Source organism: Esox lucius, chromosome 7, assembly GCF_011004845.1.
Source record: "Esox lucius isolate fEsoLuc1 chromosome 7, fEsoLuc1.pri, whole genome shotgun sequence".
Lineage (NCBI taxonomy): Eukaryota > Metazoa > Chordata > Actinopteri > Esociformes > Esocidae > Esox > Esox lucius.
The window spans coordinates 26,678,659-26,702,886 of NC_047575.1; the positions used below are offsets into that span (position 1 = coordinate 26,678,659).

The 24,228-nt window shown below is 41.1% G+C and overlaps 1 protein-coding gene across 15 annotated transcripts in view; it reads left to right on the top strand.

The window, feature by feature from the left end:
- Positions 1–24,228, top strand: part of dlg2 (discs, large homolog 2 (Drosophila)) — a 262,715-nt gene that overhangs the window by 129,684 nt on the left and 108,803 nt on the right. For 11 of the 15 annotated variants that reach the window (XR_002196977.2, XM_020048234.2, XM_020048218.3 and 8 more), the window contains exons 4-6: positions 4,356–4,439; positions 5,012–5,173; positions 12,275–12,334. Coding sequence is in view for 14 of the 15 variants with exons in the window: in XM_020048234.2 (XP_019903793.1) it covers positions 4,356–4,439; positions 5,012–5,173; positions 12,275–12,334 (306 nt within the window). In the remaining variant the exon portion in view is untranslated. The remainder of the gene's footprint in view (positions 1–4,355; positions 4,440–5,011; positions 5,174–12,274; positions 12,335–24,228) is intronic. The other 4 variants (XM_034293218.1, XM_034293221.1, XM_034293220.1 and 1 more) reach the window with 1 other exon arrangement.

Genomic DNA, 24,228 nt, shown 5'->3' on the forward strand with positions numbered 1-24,228 from the left:
TTTTAAAAACATCGTTATTTGAACCAAAATAACAGTTGAGCGCCTCAGTTGTGTGATCATCATGCGCGCAAAGGTGGATGCGCATAACCAGTTTAGTGACTGATGAAGCGCTAGTTTAATTGGTAAAAACAGAGTGTATCTACAAAATATTAGCCAACCCATTTAAATGTGATTTAGCTATCTACTCGACGCATCTTTCTCAGAACAATGATAGGCGATAGGCCTACCTCGTGTTATATATTATTTAAGTTTCCAGGTTTATTTGTCAAACGCACCGAACAACACAGCCAAGTTGCACTTAACAACTCAGACAGAAAATGTTTTTGAAGATAAGGCAACTATTTGTTAGATAGCTGTAACATGGTATTTGAGGAGAAAAGATGATGATTTACATTTGACGCAACCACCTCAACTCCGTCCATACAGGTGGGCCATATGATTCTGCTTGCTTTGTATATCAGAATATTGCATCTAATGGCTGCTGACGACATTGACTTTAAGATAAGTGTGCAGGTGTATGATCACCGTTTAATTCTTCCATTTGCTTTGTGAAAATCCATCACTGGTGGCCCTATTATTCACAGGTTACGCTCGTGCCGGTAAAACGTATTTGTGTGCGGATGTTCACCATTACAAATGTGCATTCGCATGCCTGGGGTTTCTAAAAACGTTTTGAAAATGTTGGTGGTTGTGGAGCAAAACGTCAGACTACTGCAGAGTTAGTGCACGTGCGAAAAGCTACGGAAATCTATTGTTTTTTTATATACATCAATGTCATTAGCTTTTTTGAGAAATGTTTTCAACAGTGTTTTAAAGCAATTAAAAACATGAATAAAACAAATAACAGAAAAGGCTAACACATCCTTCAATTTTGGGTTATGTTCAGATGAACAGCCAGATGGAAGATCGAGGGTTATTGGATTATTTGGAACGCCTGTTTATTGGCTATTATTGGAAGTGTGAAGAGTTGTAGCCCAATCATATTGAAGTAAAAAGCAGTGGTTTAGAATCCATTTCCAAAGGCGCTGTACAAGACACAAGGTAAAATGCAAATTCCGTATTTGACCAGCTATGTAAACTCTAACATTGATTGATCCCGCACAAGGTGTTCAATTGGTTATTGGCTATTTCTTTTCTAATGCCTCTTAATAAAAAAGTAAATAAAAAAGTGCCAATTTTGCACTGACAGAGTGTCTCCATTTCCAATGGTCTCCCGATGTAGAGCAAGTGAATCATGCTTTATTAGTTTAATAAATGTATCAACCTGAGCATATGATCTAAGTGGTGAACTACTGAAAACCTAATTATATGTAAATATGATCTACTGTATAGTTTTTTTTACCAATCTTTTTTCATCCAAAAAACACAATTTCAATGAAATAGATTTCAACAATACTTGAGTTGTGAGCAGCAGGCACTGCTAGCTCCCTCATTCCACAATTACACCTCCCTCTTCCCTCAATTACCAGAGCAGTATCTGGAGGAACATCAAAGTCACTATAAACCATCAAAGACACACCACATTTCTGTTTTGAAGTAGAGAAAGACGTGGGCCCAAAGTTGACCTTCAACATCAGAAAGCCCAAGTGATTCATTTTTTATTCAAGATTAATTTAAAAATGAAATATTTCATACATTTTTAAAGATATTTCTGAGTAATAGATAGGTAATAAATTCTGTTTTTGATATTCTATCAGAAAGAACCAACTCAAGAGATCCATAATACTTAGTATTGCTAAGTAACTTGATTTTGTCAATTATAACTTTTTCCAATAATCACCAATGTTTCACACAAGCATGCAAAATCAGATCAGTAAAGTATCTTTACCCAACAAAGTCTGCATCCTGCTGCTTTTCTGTTCCACTTGATAAGTAATGTCTCCCACCTGGTGTCCCAGGGCTAAATCAATCCATGACTAGAAGGGAACAATGAACAAACACAGTAGAACTGACTTTAAAGTCCAAAGGCCTGTTTGATGGGCCTACTTGTAGAATTGTTTGCGATACAAAGAAATCTCACAGGTAACTTCATGAGAAATACAGGCTGCTCTGGAAAAAGATGGTGTCGTTGTTTCAAGGAGCACAATACGACGATACTTAAAAATGAGCTGCATGGTCAAGTTGCCAGAAAGAAGCCTTTACTGCGCCAATGCTACAAAAAATCCTGGATACAATATGCCCGACAACACCTTGACACACCTCACAGCTTCTGGCACACTGTAATTTGGAGTGAAGAGACCAAAATAGAGCTTTATGGTCACAACCATAAGTGCTATATTTGGAGAGGTTCCACTGTGAAGCATGGTGGTGGCTCACTGATGTTTTGGGGGTGTGTGAGCTCTAAAGGGACGGGGAATCTTGTGAATATTGAAGGCAAGATGAATGCAGCATGTTATCAGAAAATACTGGTAGATAATTTGCATTCTACTGCATGAAAGCTGCGCATGGGACGCTCTTGGACTTTCCAGCACAACAATGACCCTAAGCAGTGGTTACAGCAGAAAAAGTTGAAAGTTCTGGAATGGCCATCACAGTCTCCTGACCTTAATATCATTGAGCCACTCTGGGGAGATCTCTAACGTGTGGTTCTTGCAAGACGGCCAAAGACTTTGCATGACCTGGACGAATGGACAGCTATACCACCTGCAAGAATTCGGGGCCTCATAGACAACTATTTCAAAAGACTGCATGCTGTCATTGATGCTAAAGTGGGCAATACACAGTATTAAGAACTAAGGGTACTCTATGCAGACTTTTGATCAGCGGCCATTTTGAACAGGGAGCGCAACTGTAATTTTGTTGTATTTGCGATGATTCTTGAATTAGATGGTTAAAATGTTCAGGAAAAAATACTAATTAGCAGGAAGGGGGGTCCAAAAGGCCTGGCAGTTCCATTATTATGGGATGGCACGGACGATTTTGATTTGAGGCCACTGTTATGGTACAGTTAGCATGGATACTTACTTCCACTGTGGGAAGATTTCAGCTGACTGCACTGCCTGAATACACTAGTTGTTTTCAATTACATGGTGCAGGGAGGAAAATGTGCCGGCTCAATGAAACTGGCACATTTTCCTCCCTGCACAGGACACGATCATGGATGCACATGACATATACCGAGAAAATAACCCACTCTATTTATAATCACCCTATGCCAGTAGCATAACATTCCCAAATTGACCAGTGTCAGCGCATCTGTCTCTTCATAACCTGTCATTATGAAGAGTAAGCATGCTGTGGCCCCTTTAACCCAACACCTAGTGACCTTGTCATGGCTTTGGGAGGGCTTGGCCGAGTGGCTTACGTGTTGTGCTAATAGTTACTGGGTTCTGGTACCAGTCTGGGCTGTACCCCTGAAGTCAAAACCCATGTATTCGGTGTTGAACTGGGGATAGAACTATGCAGTTGTTCGAAAGGGTGCTGATTTTTAGGCACTGTTTGTTTGGGAAGGGAGTTGTGCATGGCTGGCAACAATTTTTGACATATTTACCTGTGTGTACCAGCTGGAGAATCTATTATAGATCTGTTCTTAGGCTGTTAGAGGAGAAAGGGAATGCAAGAGTAATGACAATGTAATGACCTTTTGAAATTGTCAGCCCAAACCATTATCTGCCAGGTTTGATATGTTCTGTTTATTTGCCTTTCCAGTATGGTTCCAGCTGCCATTGTGGATATATAACTTGTCTAACCTCAGCAGTATGACAGTGGTAATATAGAAGGCTGTGACTGTATATTAGGCTTTCTCTGGATCTTCTATTCAACCTTACCAACAGATTTAAAGCGTCTACAAATGGGTTTATTTTCAAAGTCTGCACAATCACATTGACATCTACATGAGAGAACCATTTATAATAGCATACTATAACCTTCCTATTAGACAGAAACAGCCTACCACTACGTGGAGAATAGGGGGACATTTTGGCTTGATGATGCTTTGCTGTACGATAAAACTGGATTATCCTGTGAGTTATTTTGACACATTGCTTTGGCGTCCAGCAATTTCCTGTGTCTGTTGAGTCTTGCTGGCCAGCTTGATGGCACTTCATCATGTCTCTGTAGTCCTATAACACCATGGCTGGCTGGTGTGTTCGTCCTGAGTTTTTGCCTGCATGTTGGCATATGGCCAGGTTCTTCTGAGCCAGCTGGAGCTCTAGAGTCATCTACAGACTTTTTCTTTCTCCTGCCTAACCTAACATGTTAGGATTTCGGGATAGTACACTGAATCGAAAACCGATATATATATATATATATATATATATATATATATATATAAAAACATTACCCTTAAAGTGTTTTATCTTTTCTCTGGGTTTCTCCCTTGTGGTCAATGCTGGAATATTCTTTCTTGTCCACAGAACAGGCCGGCTGCGGTTCAGGGGTCCCCAAACATTGGCCAGCCCGCGGTATGCATGAACCCTGCCTTGATGAGCGCTCCCTGGGTGAGAAATGGGGCCTTCATACTGTGCCTCGGGACCCATTCTCATACCATCTTCTCCTCATGCTTTCGGCAGGGTCCTGCCTATCCATGCCATTGTCATGCTACTTGACGCTTTTGTGCTGTCCTCAGAGAACGCTTAAGTACCTTCTACCGGAAGGCAGCCAGGCCACAGGGATACTGTCCCTGATCACTATCATGGAAACAATAGGACATTATCATTTGGGGTTTCACTGTCATTTCACAAGGCTTCAATGGTTTCATGGCGACCCTACCATAATGGTAACATGAGCCATCAAAGATGATGCATCATCAATCACTTCACTGGGACTCATACATGGCTTATTCATGTAGGCTACTTAATGTACAGTATTATTTAACTTCCTAACGTGTCTTTACTAAGGGCATGGTTCCCCTTGGAACTTACGGTCTACAAGCCTATGTTGTGTCATCTTTCTGATAATTCTTTTTTTTACGGTTTCTTTTCTCTTTTCCTCTGTCCCCTGTTCTCCTTCTGCCTCTTTTCCTTCTCCTCGCCTTCTTCCTCCCACCTTTTCCTCCTACTCCTCTCTAAAGCAGTACCGCTATCAAGATGAAGATTCTCCGCCTGAGCACGGGTTCCCGCGGCTGGGCAATGAGGTGCGCGCCCCTGAGCTTGTGCACGTATCGGAGAAGAACCTCTCGGAGATTGAGAACGTGCATGGCTACGTGTCCCACTCGCATATATCCCCGCTCAAGGTCAGCAAACATCCGGTCCTACTCCTTCACCCAGTCAGATGGTCTGCCCTACACCTCCACCCAATCAAACATCCTGCCCTACACCTCCACCCAATCAGATATCCTGCCCAATACCTCCACCCAATCAGACATCCTGCCCTACACCTCCACCCAGTCAGACATCCTGCCCTACACCTCCACCCAGTCAGATGTTCTGCCCTACACCTCCACCCAGTCAGACATCCTGCCCTACACCTCCACCCAGTCAGATATCCTGCCCTACACCTCCACCCAGTCAGATGTTCTGCCCTACAACTCCACCCAATCAGACATCCTGCCCTACACCTCCACCCAGTCAGACATCCTGCCCTACACCTCCACCCAGTCAGACATCCTGCCCTACACCTCCACCCAATCAGACATCCTGCCCTACACCTCCACCCAGTCAGACATCCTGCCCTACACCTCCACCCAATCAGACATCCTGCTCTACACCTCCACCCAGTCAGACATCCTGCCCTACACCTCCACCCAGTCAGACATCCTGCCCTACACCTCCACCCAGTCAGATGTTCTGCCCTACTCCCCCATCCAGTCAGACATCCTGTTCTTCTCCCCCACTCAAAAAAATTAGATGAAAAGACAAGTTCACCTGCACAATTGTGTCAAACAGTTTTGCTCACTGGGAAGCCCCTGAGGTGAAGGACACTGCCAACGTGGTGTGTCCCTGTCTGTCGTGGTTAGTCTGGTTCCTTTTTGTTGGTATCCACAGCACGTTTCCTCTGTTCTCTCCCTCATTATTCCTATTTCTTTTTTCTTTCTCTCATTCCTCTAAGCCATTCCCCCTATCATTTTCTTGATTCATTCAAAAGCCATTATGACTCCTGCCCTGAGTCTTCAGAAGGTCTCTCATAACTAGTGCAACTTTGTGCCCTATTGCTAACATGTAGGTGCCAAATGTACTGGAACATGAGAGTCCACCTGGCATTGTCCAGTAGAAAACGGTAAAACCCCTGTACATGGTCTAATGAACACAATCCCTAAGCCCAATGACTAAAGGATCTGCCCGGGATGGAAAACTATCTGTTCTGCTTCAAATGATATATGGAAGCATTTGACCAGTGGTTTTCAACCTGTGGCTCCCAGGCCATTCTGGTGTTATTAATTGGTAGTTTTTGCTCCTAACGGTTCAACTCTGTCATTGAAATTCATGACATAGAGGCACCTTGCAAAGGCAGTCCAGAAGTTCCATCTCGCCTGAACAGGCTACAATTCTATGAATTTTTTGTATACAGCATTTAAATAAAAAGGCATTAACAGAAACTACAAGTTAATGTACAGTTGTGCTCATAAGTTTGCATACCCTGGGAGATATTTAAGGATAGTGATCATATGAAGCCATTTATTTTCACATAGTTGTTTTAATAATCATAATGATAACAGAAATCACCCAAATGGTCCTGATCAAAAGTTTACATACCCTTGAATGTTTGGCCTTGTTACAGACGCACAAGGTGACACACACAGGTGAAAATGTCAATTAAAGGAGATTTTCCCACACCTGTGGCTTTTTAAATGATATAGTATAAATAGTAAATGAGTTTGTCAGCTCTCACGTGGATGCACTGAGCAGGCTAGATACTGAGCTATGGGGAGCAGACAAAAGACCCACGTAACAATGTAATGGAACTTTATAAAGATGGAAAAGGATATCCAAAGCCTTGCAAATGCCAGTCAGTACTGTTCAATCACTTATTAAGAAGTAGAACATTTGGGGATCTCTTAATACCAAGCCAGGGTCAGGTAGACCAAGAAGGATTTTAGCCAAAACTCTGAGAAGAATTGTTCAGTTTACAAAGAAAAACTCCAGGTAATCATACAACGATAATTGAACAAAAATTTGCTGCATGGTTGAGTCGCCAGAAAGAAGCCTTTCCTGCGCTAATGCTACAAAAAAGCCTGGTTACAATATGCCTGACAACACCTTGTCAAGACGAATAGGCAGCTATAACACCTGCAAGAATTTGGGGCCTCATAAACAACTATTACATAAGACGGCATGCTGTCATTGATGCTAAAGGGGGCAATACACAGTATTAAGAACTAAGGATAGGCAGACTTTTGAACAGGGGTCAGTAAATTTTTTCTTTGTTGCCATGTTTTGTTTAATGATTGTGCCATTCTATTATGACCAACAGTTGAATGTGAATCCCATAAGAAATAAAAGACATGTTTTACCTGCTCACTCATGTTTTCTTTACAAATGGTACATATATTAGCAATTCTCCAATGGTATACAATCTTTTGAGCACAACTGTATAGTATTGAATATGCAGTTGTTAATATACTTACATCATTCAACATTATAATAATAAAAAACTGTACCTCAGAGTTGCTTGAAAATAAGACATTTCCTCAACTTGGTCTTTGAAAAGCACTTAAAGATTTTGTAGCCGATTTATGATCTTTCCTGCACCATTATAATTTCATTTCTGATCCGTCTTTGCTGGAGACATTTTTATTTTCCCAATTGACGGATGCTGCACTGTCTTCTGTGCGTGTTTCAGTAAAACCAATGTGTTTGTTATCAGGACCATGTCTAATGCCACCTTGGCTTTCCATGTACACTGTTCCATCGCAAAAAATGGTTGCTGACAAAAATATTTTAGCATGCCTACATAGATAGGCCTTAACAGTGTGCATACACCAACTCCCTGTTTGCTGTCATTCATACATTCAAACTTTTTATTTCAGGCAACGTCCATGTTATCCTAAAATGTTTTCAAGTGTTAGTATCATTTCAAGGCAAATGACTAGGTCTTTGTGAAAGCCTATACATGCTGCCGTTAGTAGGACCCAAAAAGTATAAGTCTTAGGTTTTCAGGGGAAATGGAAAGCAAGCCTGTGACTTACTGTGAACATTAACAAGGCAACAGTCCACATATACTGGATTCTGTCTTAAGTTGTCCATATTGCCCATCTTTTTCCTCCTTCTCATCAAGAATATTATTTTGGGGATCTAGTTTCAGGTTATTTTTTAATGCATGTTATGTATATTTTTTGTGTGGGATAAATGTCTCTATACTTTTAGATATAAAATGCAAGGTAATTGAGAATTACTATTAAATGCTGGAAATTCCTTGAATTTGACTTGCCAATTTCTGTACAAAGCCTTAGTTATTAATTTACATGAATACAGGTACAGCCATTGGTTTTAAACTCAACCAAATCCAAAATAATTTAAGAGATTGCTTTAAAAGCCTTTTGCCCAACCACAGTATGTTGGATTTTTAGTTCTCAATGAATTTCCTGATTGTAATGAAGTCTGTGAACAGCAGGTGGTGCTGAGTGCTTAGTTTTAAGTGTCCTTTAAACCACATTTGTTCTGATCTAACTGTAGGCTGTATGTTTCTCTAGATGGAGACCTTGGGTCAGTTTAATATTTTCCTCACTAATGGATACAATTAGGATTGGGGAAATGGAAGCTGATCCTTGATCTGGACTCGGGAAGAAACTTTAGCCATGACTCAGAAAACAAGGCAGACCTGCAGGGACAATGTGGGAGCAGAATAATAATTAGTTGAGCATGTGTAGGCCTATGTAGTACCCAACACTGATTAGTACAGTCTGTAGTCCTATATAGTACCCAACACCTATTAGTACAGTCGGTAGGCCTATGTAGTACCTAACATTGAATAGTACAGTCTGTAGGCTTATATAGTACCCAACACTGATTAGTACAGTCTGTAGGCCTATGTAGTACTCAACACTGATTAGGACAGTCTGTAGGCCTATATAGTACCCAACACAGATTAGTACAGTCTGTAGGCCTATGTAGTACATAACACTGAATAGTACAGTCTGTAGGCCTATGTAGTCCCCAACACTGATTAATACAAACAGTATGTAGGTCTATATAGTATCTAACACAGAATAGTACAGTCTGTAGGTCTATATAGTACACAACACTGATTAGTACAGTCTGTAGGCCTATGTAGTACCCAACACTGATTAGAACTGTATGGGGGTCTATGTAGTACACAGCACTGATTAGTACAGTCTGTAGGCCTATGTAGTACCCACCACTGATTAGTACAGTATGTAGGCCTATGTAGTACCCAACACTGATTAGTAGTCTGTAGGCCTATGTAGTGCCCAACACTGATTAGTACAGTCTGTAGGTCTATGTAGTACCCAACACTGATTAGTACAGTAGTTGGTCTATGTAGTACCTAACACTGATTAGTACAGTTTGGAGGGCTATGTAGTACCCAACACTGATTAGTACCGTCTGTAGGCCTATATAGTACCCAACACTGATTAGTACAGTCTGTAGGCCCATGGAGTACCCAACACTGATTAGTACAGTTTGGAGGGCTATGTAGTACCCAACACTGATTAGTAGTCTGTAGGCCTATGTAGTACCCAACACTGATTAGTACAGTCTGTAGGCCTATGTAGTACCCAACACTGATTAGTACAGTAGTTGGTCTATGTAGTACCCAACACTGATTAGTACAGTTTGTTGGTCTATGTAGTAGCCAACACTGATTAGTACAGTACGTAGGCCTATATAGTACCCAACACTGATTAGTACAGTCTGTAGGCCTATATAGTACCCAACACTGATTAGTAGTCTGTAGGCCTATGTAGTGCCCAACACTGATTAGTACAGTCTGTAGGCCTATGTAGTACCCAACACTGATTAGTACAGTAGTTGGTCTATGTAGTACCTAACACTGATTAGTACAGTTGGATTCCTGTGAACATTATCTGATGTCATGGCTTAAAAACTCAGGTTCTAGGTTTCCTCCTGATTCCTGTGAACATTATCTGATGTCATGGCTTAATAACTCCGGTTCTAGGTTTCCTCCTGATTCCTGTGAACATTATCTGATGTCATGGCTTAATAACTCAGGTTCTAGGTTTCCTCCTGATTCCTGTGAACAGTATCTGATGTCATGGCTTTATTACTCAGGTTCTAGGTTTCCTCCTGATTCCTGTGAACATTATCTGATGTCATGGCTTTATTACTCAGGTTCTAGGTTTCCTCCTGATTCCTGTGAACATTATCTGATGTCATGACTTAATTACTCAGGTTCTAGGTCTCCTCCTGATTCCTGTGAACAGTTTCTGATGTCATGGCTTAATAACTCAGATTCTAGGTCTCCTCCTGATTCTTGTGAACATTTTCTGATGTCATGGCTTAATAACTCAGGTTCTAGGTCTCCTCCTGATTCTTGTGAACAGTATCTGATGTCATGGCTTTATTACTCAGGTTCTAGGTCTCCTCCTGATTCCTGTGAACATTATCTGATGTCATGGCTTAATTACTCAGGTTCTAGGTCTCCTCCTGATTCCTGTGAACAGTTTCTGATGTCATGGCTTAATAACTCAGATTCTAGGTCTCCTCCTGATTCTTGTGAACATTATCTGATGTCATGGCTTAATAACTCAGGTTCTAGGTCTCCTCCTGATTCTTGTGAACAGTATCTGATGTCATGGCTTAATTACTCAGGTTCTAGGTCTCCTCCTGATTCCTGTGAACAGTATCTGATGTCATGGCTTAACAGCCAGATTTAGAGATTGTGTGGGATAATATTCCCCTGTCAGTGAATCTCTGGAAAATCTTTCTTTTTAGTGTCTTTTATCACTGTCATCACGTTTGGATAAATACATATCTGATGTGAGTTGGCAGCACCTCTTAGATTGTATCGGATAGAGATTTGGCAACAGGCTCTGTATGCGTCCCAAATAGCAACTTATTCTCTATATAGTTGATTACATTTGACCAGGGCCAGTAGGAATATATAGGGAAAACAGAGATTTGCTAATTGTTACACGTATCAAGGCTTTTCTGTGAGCTATCTGACTCATTTGCCTCACAAATCCCCACCGTAAAGGTGAAAACATTGGCTCTTATTATGTTAGAGCTTGAAATGCTTGTTCAAAGAGGTTCATTCTTCCTTTTCCTTAGTATTAGATAGCCTGCTATTTTTTGTTATTTTTTACATTATCCTTTTTGGGATAACAGCATGATAACAGCTTGAATCCCATACTGACATGGACATGAGAAAATGCCATCCCTTCCAAATCCACCATGTGTTGAGAGAAAAATGACACACCTACACTACAACCATGTGTCAATTAACACAGGCGTATCTGTTGGCGCTCCAGCATTTCTGCTTACTACAGTTCTACCGCCCATTTCTCCTGCTTTAGTATTGCAGTTTGTTTCATTAACTAGCATGCAGCAGTGCAGAAGAGACACCAGCTCTGTTTAGGGTCTGGGTAGACCGACTACGTAAACATTAAAGAGAGGTGGGGACATTGCACCTAACTTGCAAAAAGAGAGGGTGGAGCTCTTCGTTACAATGTCCATCTCTTCTATTAACACACAGGATCCAGAACATTATTGAGCGTCAGACCAATTGATTTTGTTCTGGGTCGACCACAGTTTGGCTTTAGGAGTGGGGCTGTAGCCTAGGGTAAGTCCATTCCTCTGTACATTTTTGGGGAGCAATGTGGCCTATTGGTTACGGCACATGACTGGTGTCCGAAAAGTCCCTGGTTTTAATCCCCTAACCGCAAACGTGAAAGCCATGTCGTTCTTTTGGACAGTTTATCTTAATTGCTTCTCCTCCGCCATAACATTCCCCCCAGGCCTTTGCTGTAAATATGAATTGGTTCTTAATCAATGTACCAGGTTAAATAACGTAAAATGAAAAATAAATAAATAAAAATCAACTTTATTTTTAAGATTAGTGGTACTCTAGGCAGAGGGCCATGTTAACTAAGGATAGGCACCAGATTTGTACCTGTTATAGGTTTTCCATTTATGGGTACGTTGGTAAGCCTGTCCACTTCCCAGCACCCTCATTCAGTCCTTACATTGCACCTCCTGCATTGTCATTTTTCACCTTTCTCTCTATTTCTTCTCCTATATTTCTCTCTCTTACTTTAGCTTTCTCTCTCTCTTCTGTTTCTGTCTGGCCCTCTGTGGAGCGTGCCGTATAACAGGGTGCATCCAACGCCTGCAGCTATCTATCTTTATGTATACACTATACTTTCTTTGGTCGTCCTTACTTGCGAGTGATCTTGTCTTTCACTTCTTACCTGCAGCCTGCACTGGTTACCCGTTTTGATCTTACTTACCCGGGTGTGACTGCAGCAAACTACCTGGCAAGTTCCCGCCCCTTTATCGCTCTCGACACATTGTGTTTTCTGTTATTTCTCTCCTGTGCTTTTGGGTTCTGTTTCCGTTTCTGTGCCCGAATGTCGGTGAGCCACGCATGGAGTTCACTATGCTTTTGAAAGGTTTTCTTTCTAGTTACAGACGATAGGACGAAAAATATAATTTTTGTGTGGGATTACGCTGGATTTCTGTGCAGTCCATGTGTTGGTTTGTGACTCATTGTCAATCACACCCAAACATATGTTGTTGTTTTTTGCTCCTAATCATTCATCTGTCATACTTTGTTTTGTCAGTCACTGTGTCAAAGTATCTATCATCTTCTGTGTACTGAAATTATAAGCCTATTCTTTGATGCTAATGAAATTGTGCATATCTCCTCATTGTCTTTGTTTTAGATGATGCTGATGACATAATGGGCATGTCCATCTCACTTTGGAAATGTTATCGGAATGATCAAAAGGCTATTAGGAAATTTGCACTTGCTTTGCTGCAGTAGCAACTATTAACACTGTGGATTTAATCGGTCTAGTGCTTTAGTTCCGGTGAATAACTGTGGAAATAACAACTGTAATACTTAGGAGCTACAGTATAGAAGGAAGTGCCACAGGACCATTTATTGCTGAAGGATTCTTCAGGGCGATCGTACCTAGTCGGCCTGTAATACAGCAGTCCACAGCCCACAACATAGACTTCAGGCTGGAGAGGGGGAGGTGTAAGAGTTGGTCAGAGTCTCATCTTTCAGACAGACTTGGCTTTTGTGACTGTCTATATCTGTCTGTCTTCTCTGTCTCTCTGCTGTCTGTTTAGCCTGTGGTGTGTCTGTGTATGACTTCCAGACGTGTGTCCTTATCTGAACTCCATGGTCCTCCGCCCTATCCACCTCTTCTCCAAGCTAACCCATTGCAGCCATTTCCTCTGCACCGTTCTCACCCCACGCCTCTTATTAAATAACTATTGACTTTCTTTGGATGTAATTTTCTGGCGCAGCAGCTCCCTGGTGGCACCCAGCGAACTGAGTGTCCATCCTTTATGTAGAGAGTGAGAGAGCAGTGAATTAGTGAGAAAAGCTGTTCTGTTCTATTATACATGAGTCATGGGCTGGCCAAGGACTATGAATCTGTGCTTTCCCATTTGTTTTCCTTTAGCCTTGGGACTTGCACTGAAAAATAGCTTTAATGCTGGGGTGTAATTGTATAGGCGGAGGAGAATTGCGGCTCGTGTGTTGTGATTGGTATGCTCTCTACTTTTAGTTGTTCTGAGCAAGGCAAGGGGCATTTGAGATGGACCCATTTGAAAAAATATGTCATCAATTTATTCTGGCACGTTATTGACCTACTGTACTGTTTCCTTGGTAACATTTGCTTTTAAAAAAATGTGTCACTCTTGCATTAAAAACTATCACTCAGTCAGTAAGCTTTACTGTCGCTAGGAAAGTGCATCTCAGTGGTGTAAGAAGGCAGCATGCCCAGATGTGCTGGGTGGATATTGGTCAGGGAAATATGGCCCAGTGTGGACAACAGGTTATTTGGGTGTGTGGATCTGTACCTACCGTGGGTGTGCGTGTGCGTGTGCGTTGTGATGGGCTATCTTTTTATCTCTCCATCTTGACTCCCTGTTGTCATAATTACTGCACAGTTTTTGCTATCCCCAAGATCAGAGGCCTTAATTGGCTCATGCTGTTTCTCTGATGTGAAGGACAGTTGTGTGCTAGAGGGTTTTCTCTGTATTTCGGTAGAAGGGGAAAACAGACAGACAGGTGTAGGAATGCCACCAGGGGTAATGTGTGGTCCGGTCTTAGCAGAGCATTATGCCTGGACTCTGACATGGTTTAATGTTTAAACGACAGCGTTGCCGCCCACCAGCACTCCTCAGAGCGGAAAAATGCACTTACACAGAGTGAGTAACGAAACTCTAGTCCGTATACTGTAGTTAATGACAGGCAGCATAGCATCCACAGAGACAACAATCCACTACGTAATGTCCTGAGTCATGTGGTCAGGACCTGGGAATGTCATCAGATATCCAGGCTTCTGTTCATTCGGTGTAAGGGCCTTTTCATTTTTGACTGTAGCCTACTCATTGTTTTCCCTACAGATTGGTTTACATGCAACCGTAGTTGCTGGCCTTGAAATGAAGGCTTAATGAATTTGGCTGTGGGTGGTATTTTGAAATGAACTTATTCCTTCAGAACCCTTTACGATGGGTCTTTAATGTTATACCCAAACTACCTCTAGAATTTTTTTGAATCATAAATAGCCTTTTTGTGAAAGAGCTATTAGGAGGAAATACAATTATAATGTCAGCCTATTTGCTGGTATGGAACTTTTGGCATACATCATGACGTCATAATGTGATCGTAATGAGTCATAATCATCTGTCATAATAAAGCCACTGAACTTTCAACAGATCTTCGCAATTTATAAAAGGGTTATTGCCCTTTTCATGATAACTATAATGTAGTGGAGATGGTTAATTACAATATTTTGGGACATTGTTTGCTCTTTTTGTATAACCTGAGGGTCAGTTCATAGGAACTGGAATGTTATGTCTTGTAATAGAGCCGTTCACCAGAACTTCACCGGTTGCCGCTGGAGTCCTCTTCCATTCCTCCATGACAACATCACAGAGCTGGTGGATATTAGAGACCTTCCACTGCTCCACGTTCCGTTTGAGGATGCCCCACAGATGCTCAATAGGGTTTAGGTCTGGAGACATGCTTGGCCAGTCCATCACCTTTACCCTCAGCTTCTTTAGCAAGGCAGTGGTGGTCTTGGAGGTGTGTTTGGGGTCATTATCATGTTGGAATACTGCCCTCCGGCCTAGCCTCCGAAGGGAGGGGATCATGCTCTGCTTCAGTATGTCACAGTACATGTTGGCATTCATGGTTCCCTGAATGAACTGTAGCTCCCCAGTGCCGGCAGCACTCATGCAGTCCCAGACCATGACACTCCCAACACCATGCTTGACTGTAAGTAAGACACACTTGTCTTTGTACTCCTCACCTGGTTGCCGCCACACACGCTTGACACCATCTGAACCAAATAAGTTTATCTTGGGCTCATCAGACATGGTTCCAGTAATCCATGTCCTTAGTCTGCTTGTCTTCAGCAAACTGTTTGCGGGCTTTCTTGTGCATCATCTTTAGAAGAGGCTTCCTTCTGGGACGACAGCCATGCAGACCAATTTGATGCAGTGTGTGGCGTATGGTCTGACAGGCTGACCCCCCACCCATTCAACCTCTGCAGCAATGCTGGCAGCACTCATATGTCTATTTCCCAAAGACAACCTCTGGATATGATGTTGAGCAAGTGCACTCAACTTCTTTGGTCGACCATGGCGAGGCCTGTTCTGAGTGGAACCTGTCCTGTTAAACCGCTGTATGGTCTTGGCCACCGTGCTGCAACTCAGTTTCAGGGTCTTGGCAATCTTCTTATAGCCTAGGCCATCTTTATGTAAAGCAACAATAATTTTTTCTGAGATCCTCTGAGAGTTCTTTGCCATGAGGTGCCATGTTGAACTTACAGTGACCAGTATGAGGGAGTGTTAGAGCGATGACACCAAATTTAACACACCTGCTCCCCATTCACACCTGAGACCTTGTAACACTAACGAGTCACATGACACTGGGGAGGGAAAATGGCTAATTGGGCCCAATTTGGACATTTTCACTTAGGGGTGTACTTTCTTTTGTTGCCAGTGGTTTAGACATTAATGGCTGTGTGTTGAGTTTTTTGAGGGGACAGCCAATTTACACTGTTATACAAGCTTTACACTCACTACTTGACATTGTAGCAAAGTGTCATTTCTTCAGTGTTGTCACTGTTCTTCAGTGTTGTTATATCAATAAAAGATATAATCAAATATTTACAAAAATGTGAGGGGTGTACTCACTTTTGTGAGGTACTGTATATATATACATTTTTTTTATATGTTTAACGTTAGAAATTATATTTTAAGGTACTATACCGGTTCCATGAACATGGTTATTTTTAGAAACTTCCATGATAACAAAATGAAATTTGAAAGACTGCAGGGGGGCTTTAAACACCATATGCTCACAGGGTCACCTTCACTGAACACTGAACTGGATGGCTACCCAAGGATACATATTTAACCATGCTTTTCTTTTTGTTGCTTTATTTGAGAAGAAAGGCAGCCTGACCTCCTTGGTGTTTTCTGGGAGAGAATGTTTGTGGTTTTATCTTTTTCTGTCAGCAGACTTGTAATCAGAGTAGAATCTGTCTCAATCAAGCAATCCCAGGCAGTAGCTGTTCTCTGTCAGGCCTGAAAGGGAAGGTTTATCTTATCTAGACTTGATTGAAAGCAGTGTATTAAAGGGTTAAACTGTAAACTTGTGACATCCTAAGCACATTCAGCAATCCACACATTTCGGTCAAGTTTTTTTTGTGACTCTTGCTCTTTCCCAATGGCAATGGGGGCTGTGCATGATAGTCCCAATGTAAAGTTCTCTAGGGTCCTTTGATTAGATTAGATTCAACTTTATTGTCATTGTACAGGTACAGTACAATTAATATCTGTATATTTCCATGTTAAATTCCAGAAGGTTTTTTGATTTCCTTAGGACTTTTGTTTGACTTAGGACATGGTTTTATGGTCTTTGAAGTAACTTTGAAGGTTCTTTAAAGTAACTTTCTTTGTCAATAGTTGTCTATGTAAGTCTCAGGGAAGTTCCAGAGATGTCAGAACCCTTTTATGACATTATCGGTACTTTTTTTTTTTATTAAAGAAAATAATTGTTAGGACGTCTTGAGTGGTTGCTAGAGTAGTCAGGACGTTCCTCTCCTTGTGCTCTTATTGTGTGTTTTACTTATATATTTTTTGCCACATATTTGGGCTAAAAGTAGCTAGTTTCCTATCCAAAGTGTAATCTGTAACATAACTGTTGTGTCACGTCTTCGGGGCGAAAAAAGGAGGAGCAGGAGAATGGCGTAATACTTTGGTGTATCTTTTAATAAGTGAGTAACATAAATGCGAAGCGCAACACTGCTCTTTATAACAGCGAGACAATACCACACAAAGACAGGGGGAGCAGAGGGAACATATATACTGGGGGGAATGATGAGGATGAGAACCAGGTGCGCTAAACAAGACAGGTGAAATGCATAATGAGATGGACGGTGGTGTCAGAAGGCCGGTGACGTCGAATGCTGGAGTCTGTCTGCTGCAGGGGGAGGTGAAGCAGCAGAGGCCGCAGTTGTCACATGTTGGAAAAAATAAATTTGGCCCACACGTTTCCCGATAACGTAGCACTTACGATTGTTTAACGATACACGTAGCCTTAAGATAGACTTTGTTACGACGGACCTAGGCCTGTTTCCCAAACCACCACGTAGGTCGCTCTTTATTAAGTGCATCGTATGTACCACTTTACGGCCGCTTGGAATTAAATTAAGCAGTCTTTGGCTCTTGGTATGGAATTATGCCATGAATACGTTTTGAAACATAGCCTATTGCATTTCGATACAGCTTGCTTACTTATCAGAAGCATATAAGATCGCTGGCGTTGTATTCAACTACTACTAGGCATCAATAAGAAAATCTATAAGAAATATCAATAAGATGTGAAAAGAAGTAACATTGGTGGACGAAACTTTTATTTGCAACCAATGGGGTGGACTTCAGCCAATCAAAAATCTCCAGAAATCGATGAGGTAGAGGCACCAGCATCTATACATCAAATATAGTACCAGTACCAAGCGTGCCGCACAAGCCCTGAAAAGTGAAGCCAAAACGTCTCGATCGCCCCCTGGTGAGTGGTCCCAGTATAGGTCATAAACCCCGCCCTCCCCATGTTATTCAATGGGACGCGAGACCAACTAAACAATTAAATTACCCTTCAAATATATTTTTTCCAAAGCTGGTTTCTGTCATTTACTATAGTTTGTATCACCCTAATGTAAATTCAAGAGTTTGTTTTTAAAATAAGTTTGTTTTTAGTTAGTTATTTAATGCTCTAAAAACGGTGGTGTGACGTCGTGATTCACAGCTGTGATTGACAGCTATCTGAGCCGAGGAGCCACTGAATCTTCGGAGGACTGAGGAGATTGGAACTTTACATTTAATCTCTAAATTTCTATAATTTCACACGGACATAATGGGTTGTTCTGCAGTACATTGTGCTAACCGATCTGGCATTTCCAATCGATCTTTGAATTTTTTTCGGTAAGTTAAATTTATAAGCTATTTAATTAGTAAATAAATGTAATGGGCTAGCTAACGTTAGCTAAAAGACAACAAGCCTCGTTAATAGCCATGTTAATAGCTAGCAGGTGATCGTTAGCTAGAAGTTACCAATTATTTTTTGTATTATGCCTATTCTAAATTAAGGTTAAACATGATGTAAGTTAGGCTATAACATATCGTCTAGGTTTAACAAGCAAAGGTTGTACTGTACTTGGACTTGCGATTGATTACGGTATGCGCATTCTGCGAGGGAGAGTGAGGGCGGGGCACAGGGGTGGGGCCGTTGATTTCGCGGCTTTAGGGCTTTACTTCCTTCTCGCTACTGCGCATAACTACTGCGCAGAACTGGTCCCAAGATCGCTATCTGCGCAGACGCAAGTCCAAGATGTCAGCGCCATATCAGGACACTGGTGGCTTCATTTTTCAAAAATGGAAAAGATCGAAAGGGCGTCGTCCATTATATATACAGTCTATGACCAGTACGATGCAGGGTTTAAGACTCGTGAACTGTAAACACTTTTTCTTAATTAGTCTATTTCTTATTCTACATACGTTTTTCTTTATCCTCAGTTGACCGAATGCATTCCATTAAATTTACATCCAGTCACGCACTTATTATCGACTTTGTCAAAATAAATGTGTCCATTGTATTCGTTCTATTGCCTTGATATCAACTGTTAGCTATCGCTCCTCGCTTGTTGAGGGGGGCGCTGTTTCACAAAACCAGTAAAATGCCTGTTAAGATTGGTTAAGATGGACTAACGAGTGGTCCAGAGCACTCGTTAATTAACAAGCGATGTTACGTGTCATTTAAGTAACGATGCTTTCGGGAAACGCACTGATGAAATAACGAGGCACTTACGTGCATCTTACAATAATCTTAGTGCTTTGGGAAACCCCGCCTAGATCTTTAACTAATCCATCTTTTGCACACAGGATGAGGGAGTAACAAGCAGAGGTCCCAGTAGGATGAGACTGCAAGCAGGACCAGTTTTCAGAAGAATTGTTTCAATAGTCTATGAAAGTATCGGAGAATCAATAAGGAGAATCAATTAATGTGTACAAGAACCATTTAAAGTATTGCTATTGTATACCTTTGACTAATATAAACACTTTACAAATATGATAAATATGCACCTTGGAGTATGTTGAAAGTTACCAGCCCTGGGTTAGCTAAAACACCTGCTCAGAGAAGATAACTATCCAGCTCATTTGAATTCAGGGTCTGTCAATATCATGACAAGTAGATTTGACAAGTAGAGTTTTCGAACTGCAGTAACTTGTGTCATTGCCATTTTAGCTTCTCATACAGCCTCTCAAAGTAATTCAAATACAAGCATTCCATGTTTGACCTTTTGACCTTAGAAATTACTTTATATTGGTGATATGTGAACTTAACTGCTATGGCACACAGACCAAACTATTATTTTTTGTGCCTTGTCTCAGCAGGATCACATTATGGAAGAGGTCTCAGCAGGTCAGACAGCCAGGGAACTCTGGCCTCTTTCAGTGCTGAGGTGAATTTAATAATACCATGTGCTAAGTATAACAATATCAGTATGGATTGTCTAGTCAAAAAGCTTAGCTACTTTTCCTGTGGCACTAAATTCATTTAGAGGTGGGAGGAAATGTGTATCTCGTTGGTCACTGTATGGGGGCATGCATAAAAATTCCTCCCTTCAGAATTCCAACCAGTTCCATTCAGGTTGTCATGTTGCTTCATATGGTTCCTAAGATTATCATCACAAAATCCCTTGTAGAAAGCCAGCGTTGAGAAACTAAATGTTTCTTAATTTTGGTTGGCCAATGTAATGTAATCTGTTGTCTGTTGAACTTGAGCTTGATCACTATTCTTTTGTGAGTGAGGTTTACCTCTGATTTAAAAAAAAACATTAATGAAATGTGTTGAATGTAATTACATCAGCATTTACATGCTGATAATTAATATTAAGCAGTCAAAATTGAGTTGATCCTTGTCCAGCCCGTTAATAGCCCCTAATGGTATGTGTAATAGCAACATGCATTAGTCCTCACTATCAGCCAGAGGGTTTAACCAATGATTATAACTAATCCAAGAGAGTCCACAGGCTGTTGTTTTCAATAGGGAGCAAGTGATGTTGAGTATGCAGAACCTAGGAAAGGAGGCAGACACAAACACAAGCCAACTAGAAATTATTTTTTAATATTTGTATGTTTCAGTTCTGCAGTTCAGATTTGCATTGATTGACTTTGCACCCACTCAAAATTGTTTTAAGAAAACAAAGTCCACCCTGATCCTAATATATTTAGCTTTTGGTTACTGGAAATTGTACTGAAATCAGATGTTCCATCAGTGAGAAAACTGGCAGAATGTTGGCCGAGCAAGCATGTTTGGCGACCATGGCCCGACCGCTGGGCTGCTTCTGTCTGTCTGTGGTTTAACTATCCTGTTCCCTGAAAATGCATTGTAAGAGCTTTTGAGTTACTTTTATGTAAATATGTGAGACATGAACAATGTATTAGTATATTTTACTTTGTGGATATGTTAACTCCAGAGATAGAAATAGCCCCTGCACTTGAATGCCAAATTCCTTGAGTGCTGTGTCTACAGGTCTTTCCTGTTCCCCACTCAGACATTTGGTTGTTTAGGTGTTAACTGGACACAATACACATTAAGCAAATAAGTTTGACATCCCTGCATTAGAATGTTTTTACTTTAAACTGGTTAAAGGGTCTCGAACTGGTTGAACACCTTTAAGAGTGGCTGAATTTGGTAGGGAGCTTTAGGCCTGCTGATCTTGGTGTGGAGCTTTGGTTTGCTGTCTTGTTCACTGTCAAGGTTGTCATTGAGCAGCAATGATAAATAAATCATTATAATGGACTCAGCTGATGTGTGTATTTCTATTTGACATGGACTGTTAACACTTTTTTCCAGAGCTCCACCTAGTATACATATGTTACAAACAATGTGAGGACTGTGTCTTTTACTGTATTTGAATTCCAACGACCATACTGTACTTTTAAGTGTAGAACTTAAAATACTTCCATTTATAATTGTTTAAGAATTCTATAACAAATGTGATACTGTACAGTTGCATAATTTAGCAGATGCTCTAATCCAGATATAATGACAGTAGTTGAGCTGGTTATTTTCCACTTAATAATGTGCAGTAAATGTAATCAACTTTGCAAGGGTTTTTATTTACTTCAATATAGTGAATAATATTGTGTTTACATTATATTCCCAAGAAATTGTATTCAGGGTATTTGCCTTTGCTATATGCTATATGATAATATGTCAACTGTGTATTTAGTTAAGCTCCCAATCCTCACTCTTAATGGCAGCTGCTGGTGTGTTTGTTTCTGTGTATTTATGTGTACGTGTGTACAGTATGTTTGCTGTGGGTAGGGCACACTAACCAACACATCAAGGTCATCTGCTGAATCAACGTTTTAAATTCATTTAACAAACAGTCCTTCAAGTTTGGCAGCATCACTGTGTTAACCATGGAGTAATTGTACACTTGCTTATAATTGTGGTTTAGTGTGTGTGTGTGTGTGTGTGTGTGCGCAGGTCTGCCAGAGCAACAGGGTTATTTTACCATGGTACAAGCATGGTATGAGCTTCTTCCACAAACTGGTTGGGTGCATGAAGTTTCTCTCCCTCTTTAAATCCTGACATTTACGTTGGAAGGGGCAGGATTAAGTGAAAGTCACATTTTCATTGGACCCTTGTGTACAACAGATAAGCAGTGTAATCTCTATGGGTGTTGTGCTTCTTCTTGCGGATGCAGGATGGCGTCAGGGCATGCAGGATGACCTGTTGTGTAACGTGTCTCACTGTGCTGGGACATCTACTAATCGGCCAGTTTAAGAGAGGCCAAGCCACTTCTGAGTATGAGTGACAGCTTGAACAGCGTTTCCATTACACACACGTTTGCAGTAGGTTGGCACATTGTGCGCCAGGATGGACTCCAGGGACATTGTCCCACCTCTGCCAGTCCACCTCTCTGCAACGGATTCATGTAACAGTCTTACTGTGTGCAGCCATGCCGTACCACTGTGTTTGTTTATTTCTGCTGATCTACAACTTTTTTCTCAGAGGTTTCAGCTTGAAGTGTGGCTTTGCTAAGATTGGGATTTTGTATGATAGGCATTTTTGTGGATGCTAAATCATGATTAAGTGTAAAAGTAAACTATGGTTTGTCGTGGATGCTGCTGTCACTGGTGGTCTTTTAAAGCAACTCAAGGTAAGGCTGAACTGTCCTATTTGTATACTGTCTGGCACTGCAAAGTATATCTTAAAATGCCCAATAGGGCCTGGATGTGTAATACGTTGTATATATTTGCAAGTAGAATAACTGTCATACCTTAATTTGCCATGAAATGACAAATTCACAGCGAGTGGTTTTGACGACATGGGGCATATGTCAATATGTACATGTCTTAATGCAAATTTCTCTGGGACCTGTTTTGGCTCAACAGCGCCACTTTTAAATCCAGTGGTCAAAATTCCCAGAAGGCATCATTAACATAAGCAGAGCCAGGAGTTTTTCTGTGTGTATGCTGAAATGCACTGCTCCCTAGTTATACACGACTTAGAAGACTAACCAAGTGTTTATACTGCTCAATGTGAACACCTGTTCCTTAGCATAATTTGGGGATAGCAACAAATATGCGGGACCTGCATATTATCTGCAAGTTACTGGTGCATTTATTCTCATATTACTAACAGGAGATTACACAGAGCTTTGATCTTAAATAACCTTGGTTGCAATAAAAACACTGTTTCCGTGTCAAGCTGCTTCATTCTAGACACATGAAAAGATCATGCTCTGCTTCACTGAATCCTGCTTCAATTGAATAATATCATATGAAAAATCTACAAATCAAAACCCAGATATAATATTTTAATTTGTCTAGGAATATAACTGTTTAATCGCAGAAAATTACTTGGACAAATTATGCCTACATTGACGCTACTATTTCAGTGCAAATGAAGTGCTAAAACAGTGAGGGGAAAAACATTTGATCCCCTGCTGATTTTGTATGTTTGCCCACTGACAATGGATGGTAGGTTTATGGTAGGTTTATTTGAACAGTGAGAGACAGAATAACAACAAAAAATCCAGAAAAACGCATGTCAAAAATGTTATAAATTGATTTGCATTTTAATGACTTATTACTTGGTGGCAAAACCCTTGTTGGCAATCACAGAGGTCAGACGTTTTTTGTAGTTGGCCACCAGGTTTTCACACATCTCAGGAGGGATTTTGTCCCACTCTTCTTTCCAGATCTTCTCCAAGTCATTGTTTGAGGCTGATGTTTGACAACTGGAACCTTCAGCTCCCTCCACAGATTTTCTATGGGATTAAGGTCTGGAGACTGGCTAGGCCACTCCAGGACCTTAATGTCCTTCTTCTTGAGCCACTCCTTTGTTGTCTTGGCTGTGTATTTTGGGTCATTGTCATGCTGGAATACCCATCCACGACCCATTTTCAATGCCCTGGCTGAGGGAAGGAGGTTCTTACCCAAGATTTGACGGTACATGGCCCCGTCCATCGTCTCTTTGATGCGGGGAAGTTGTCCTGTCCCCTTAGCAGAAAAACACCCCCAAAGCATCATGTTTCCACCTCCATGTTTGATGGTGGGGATGGTGTTCTTGGGGTCATATGCAGCATTCCTCCTCCTCCAAACA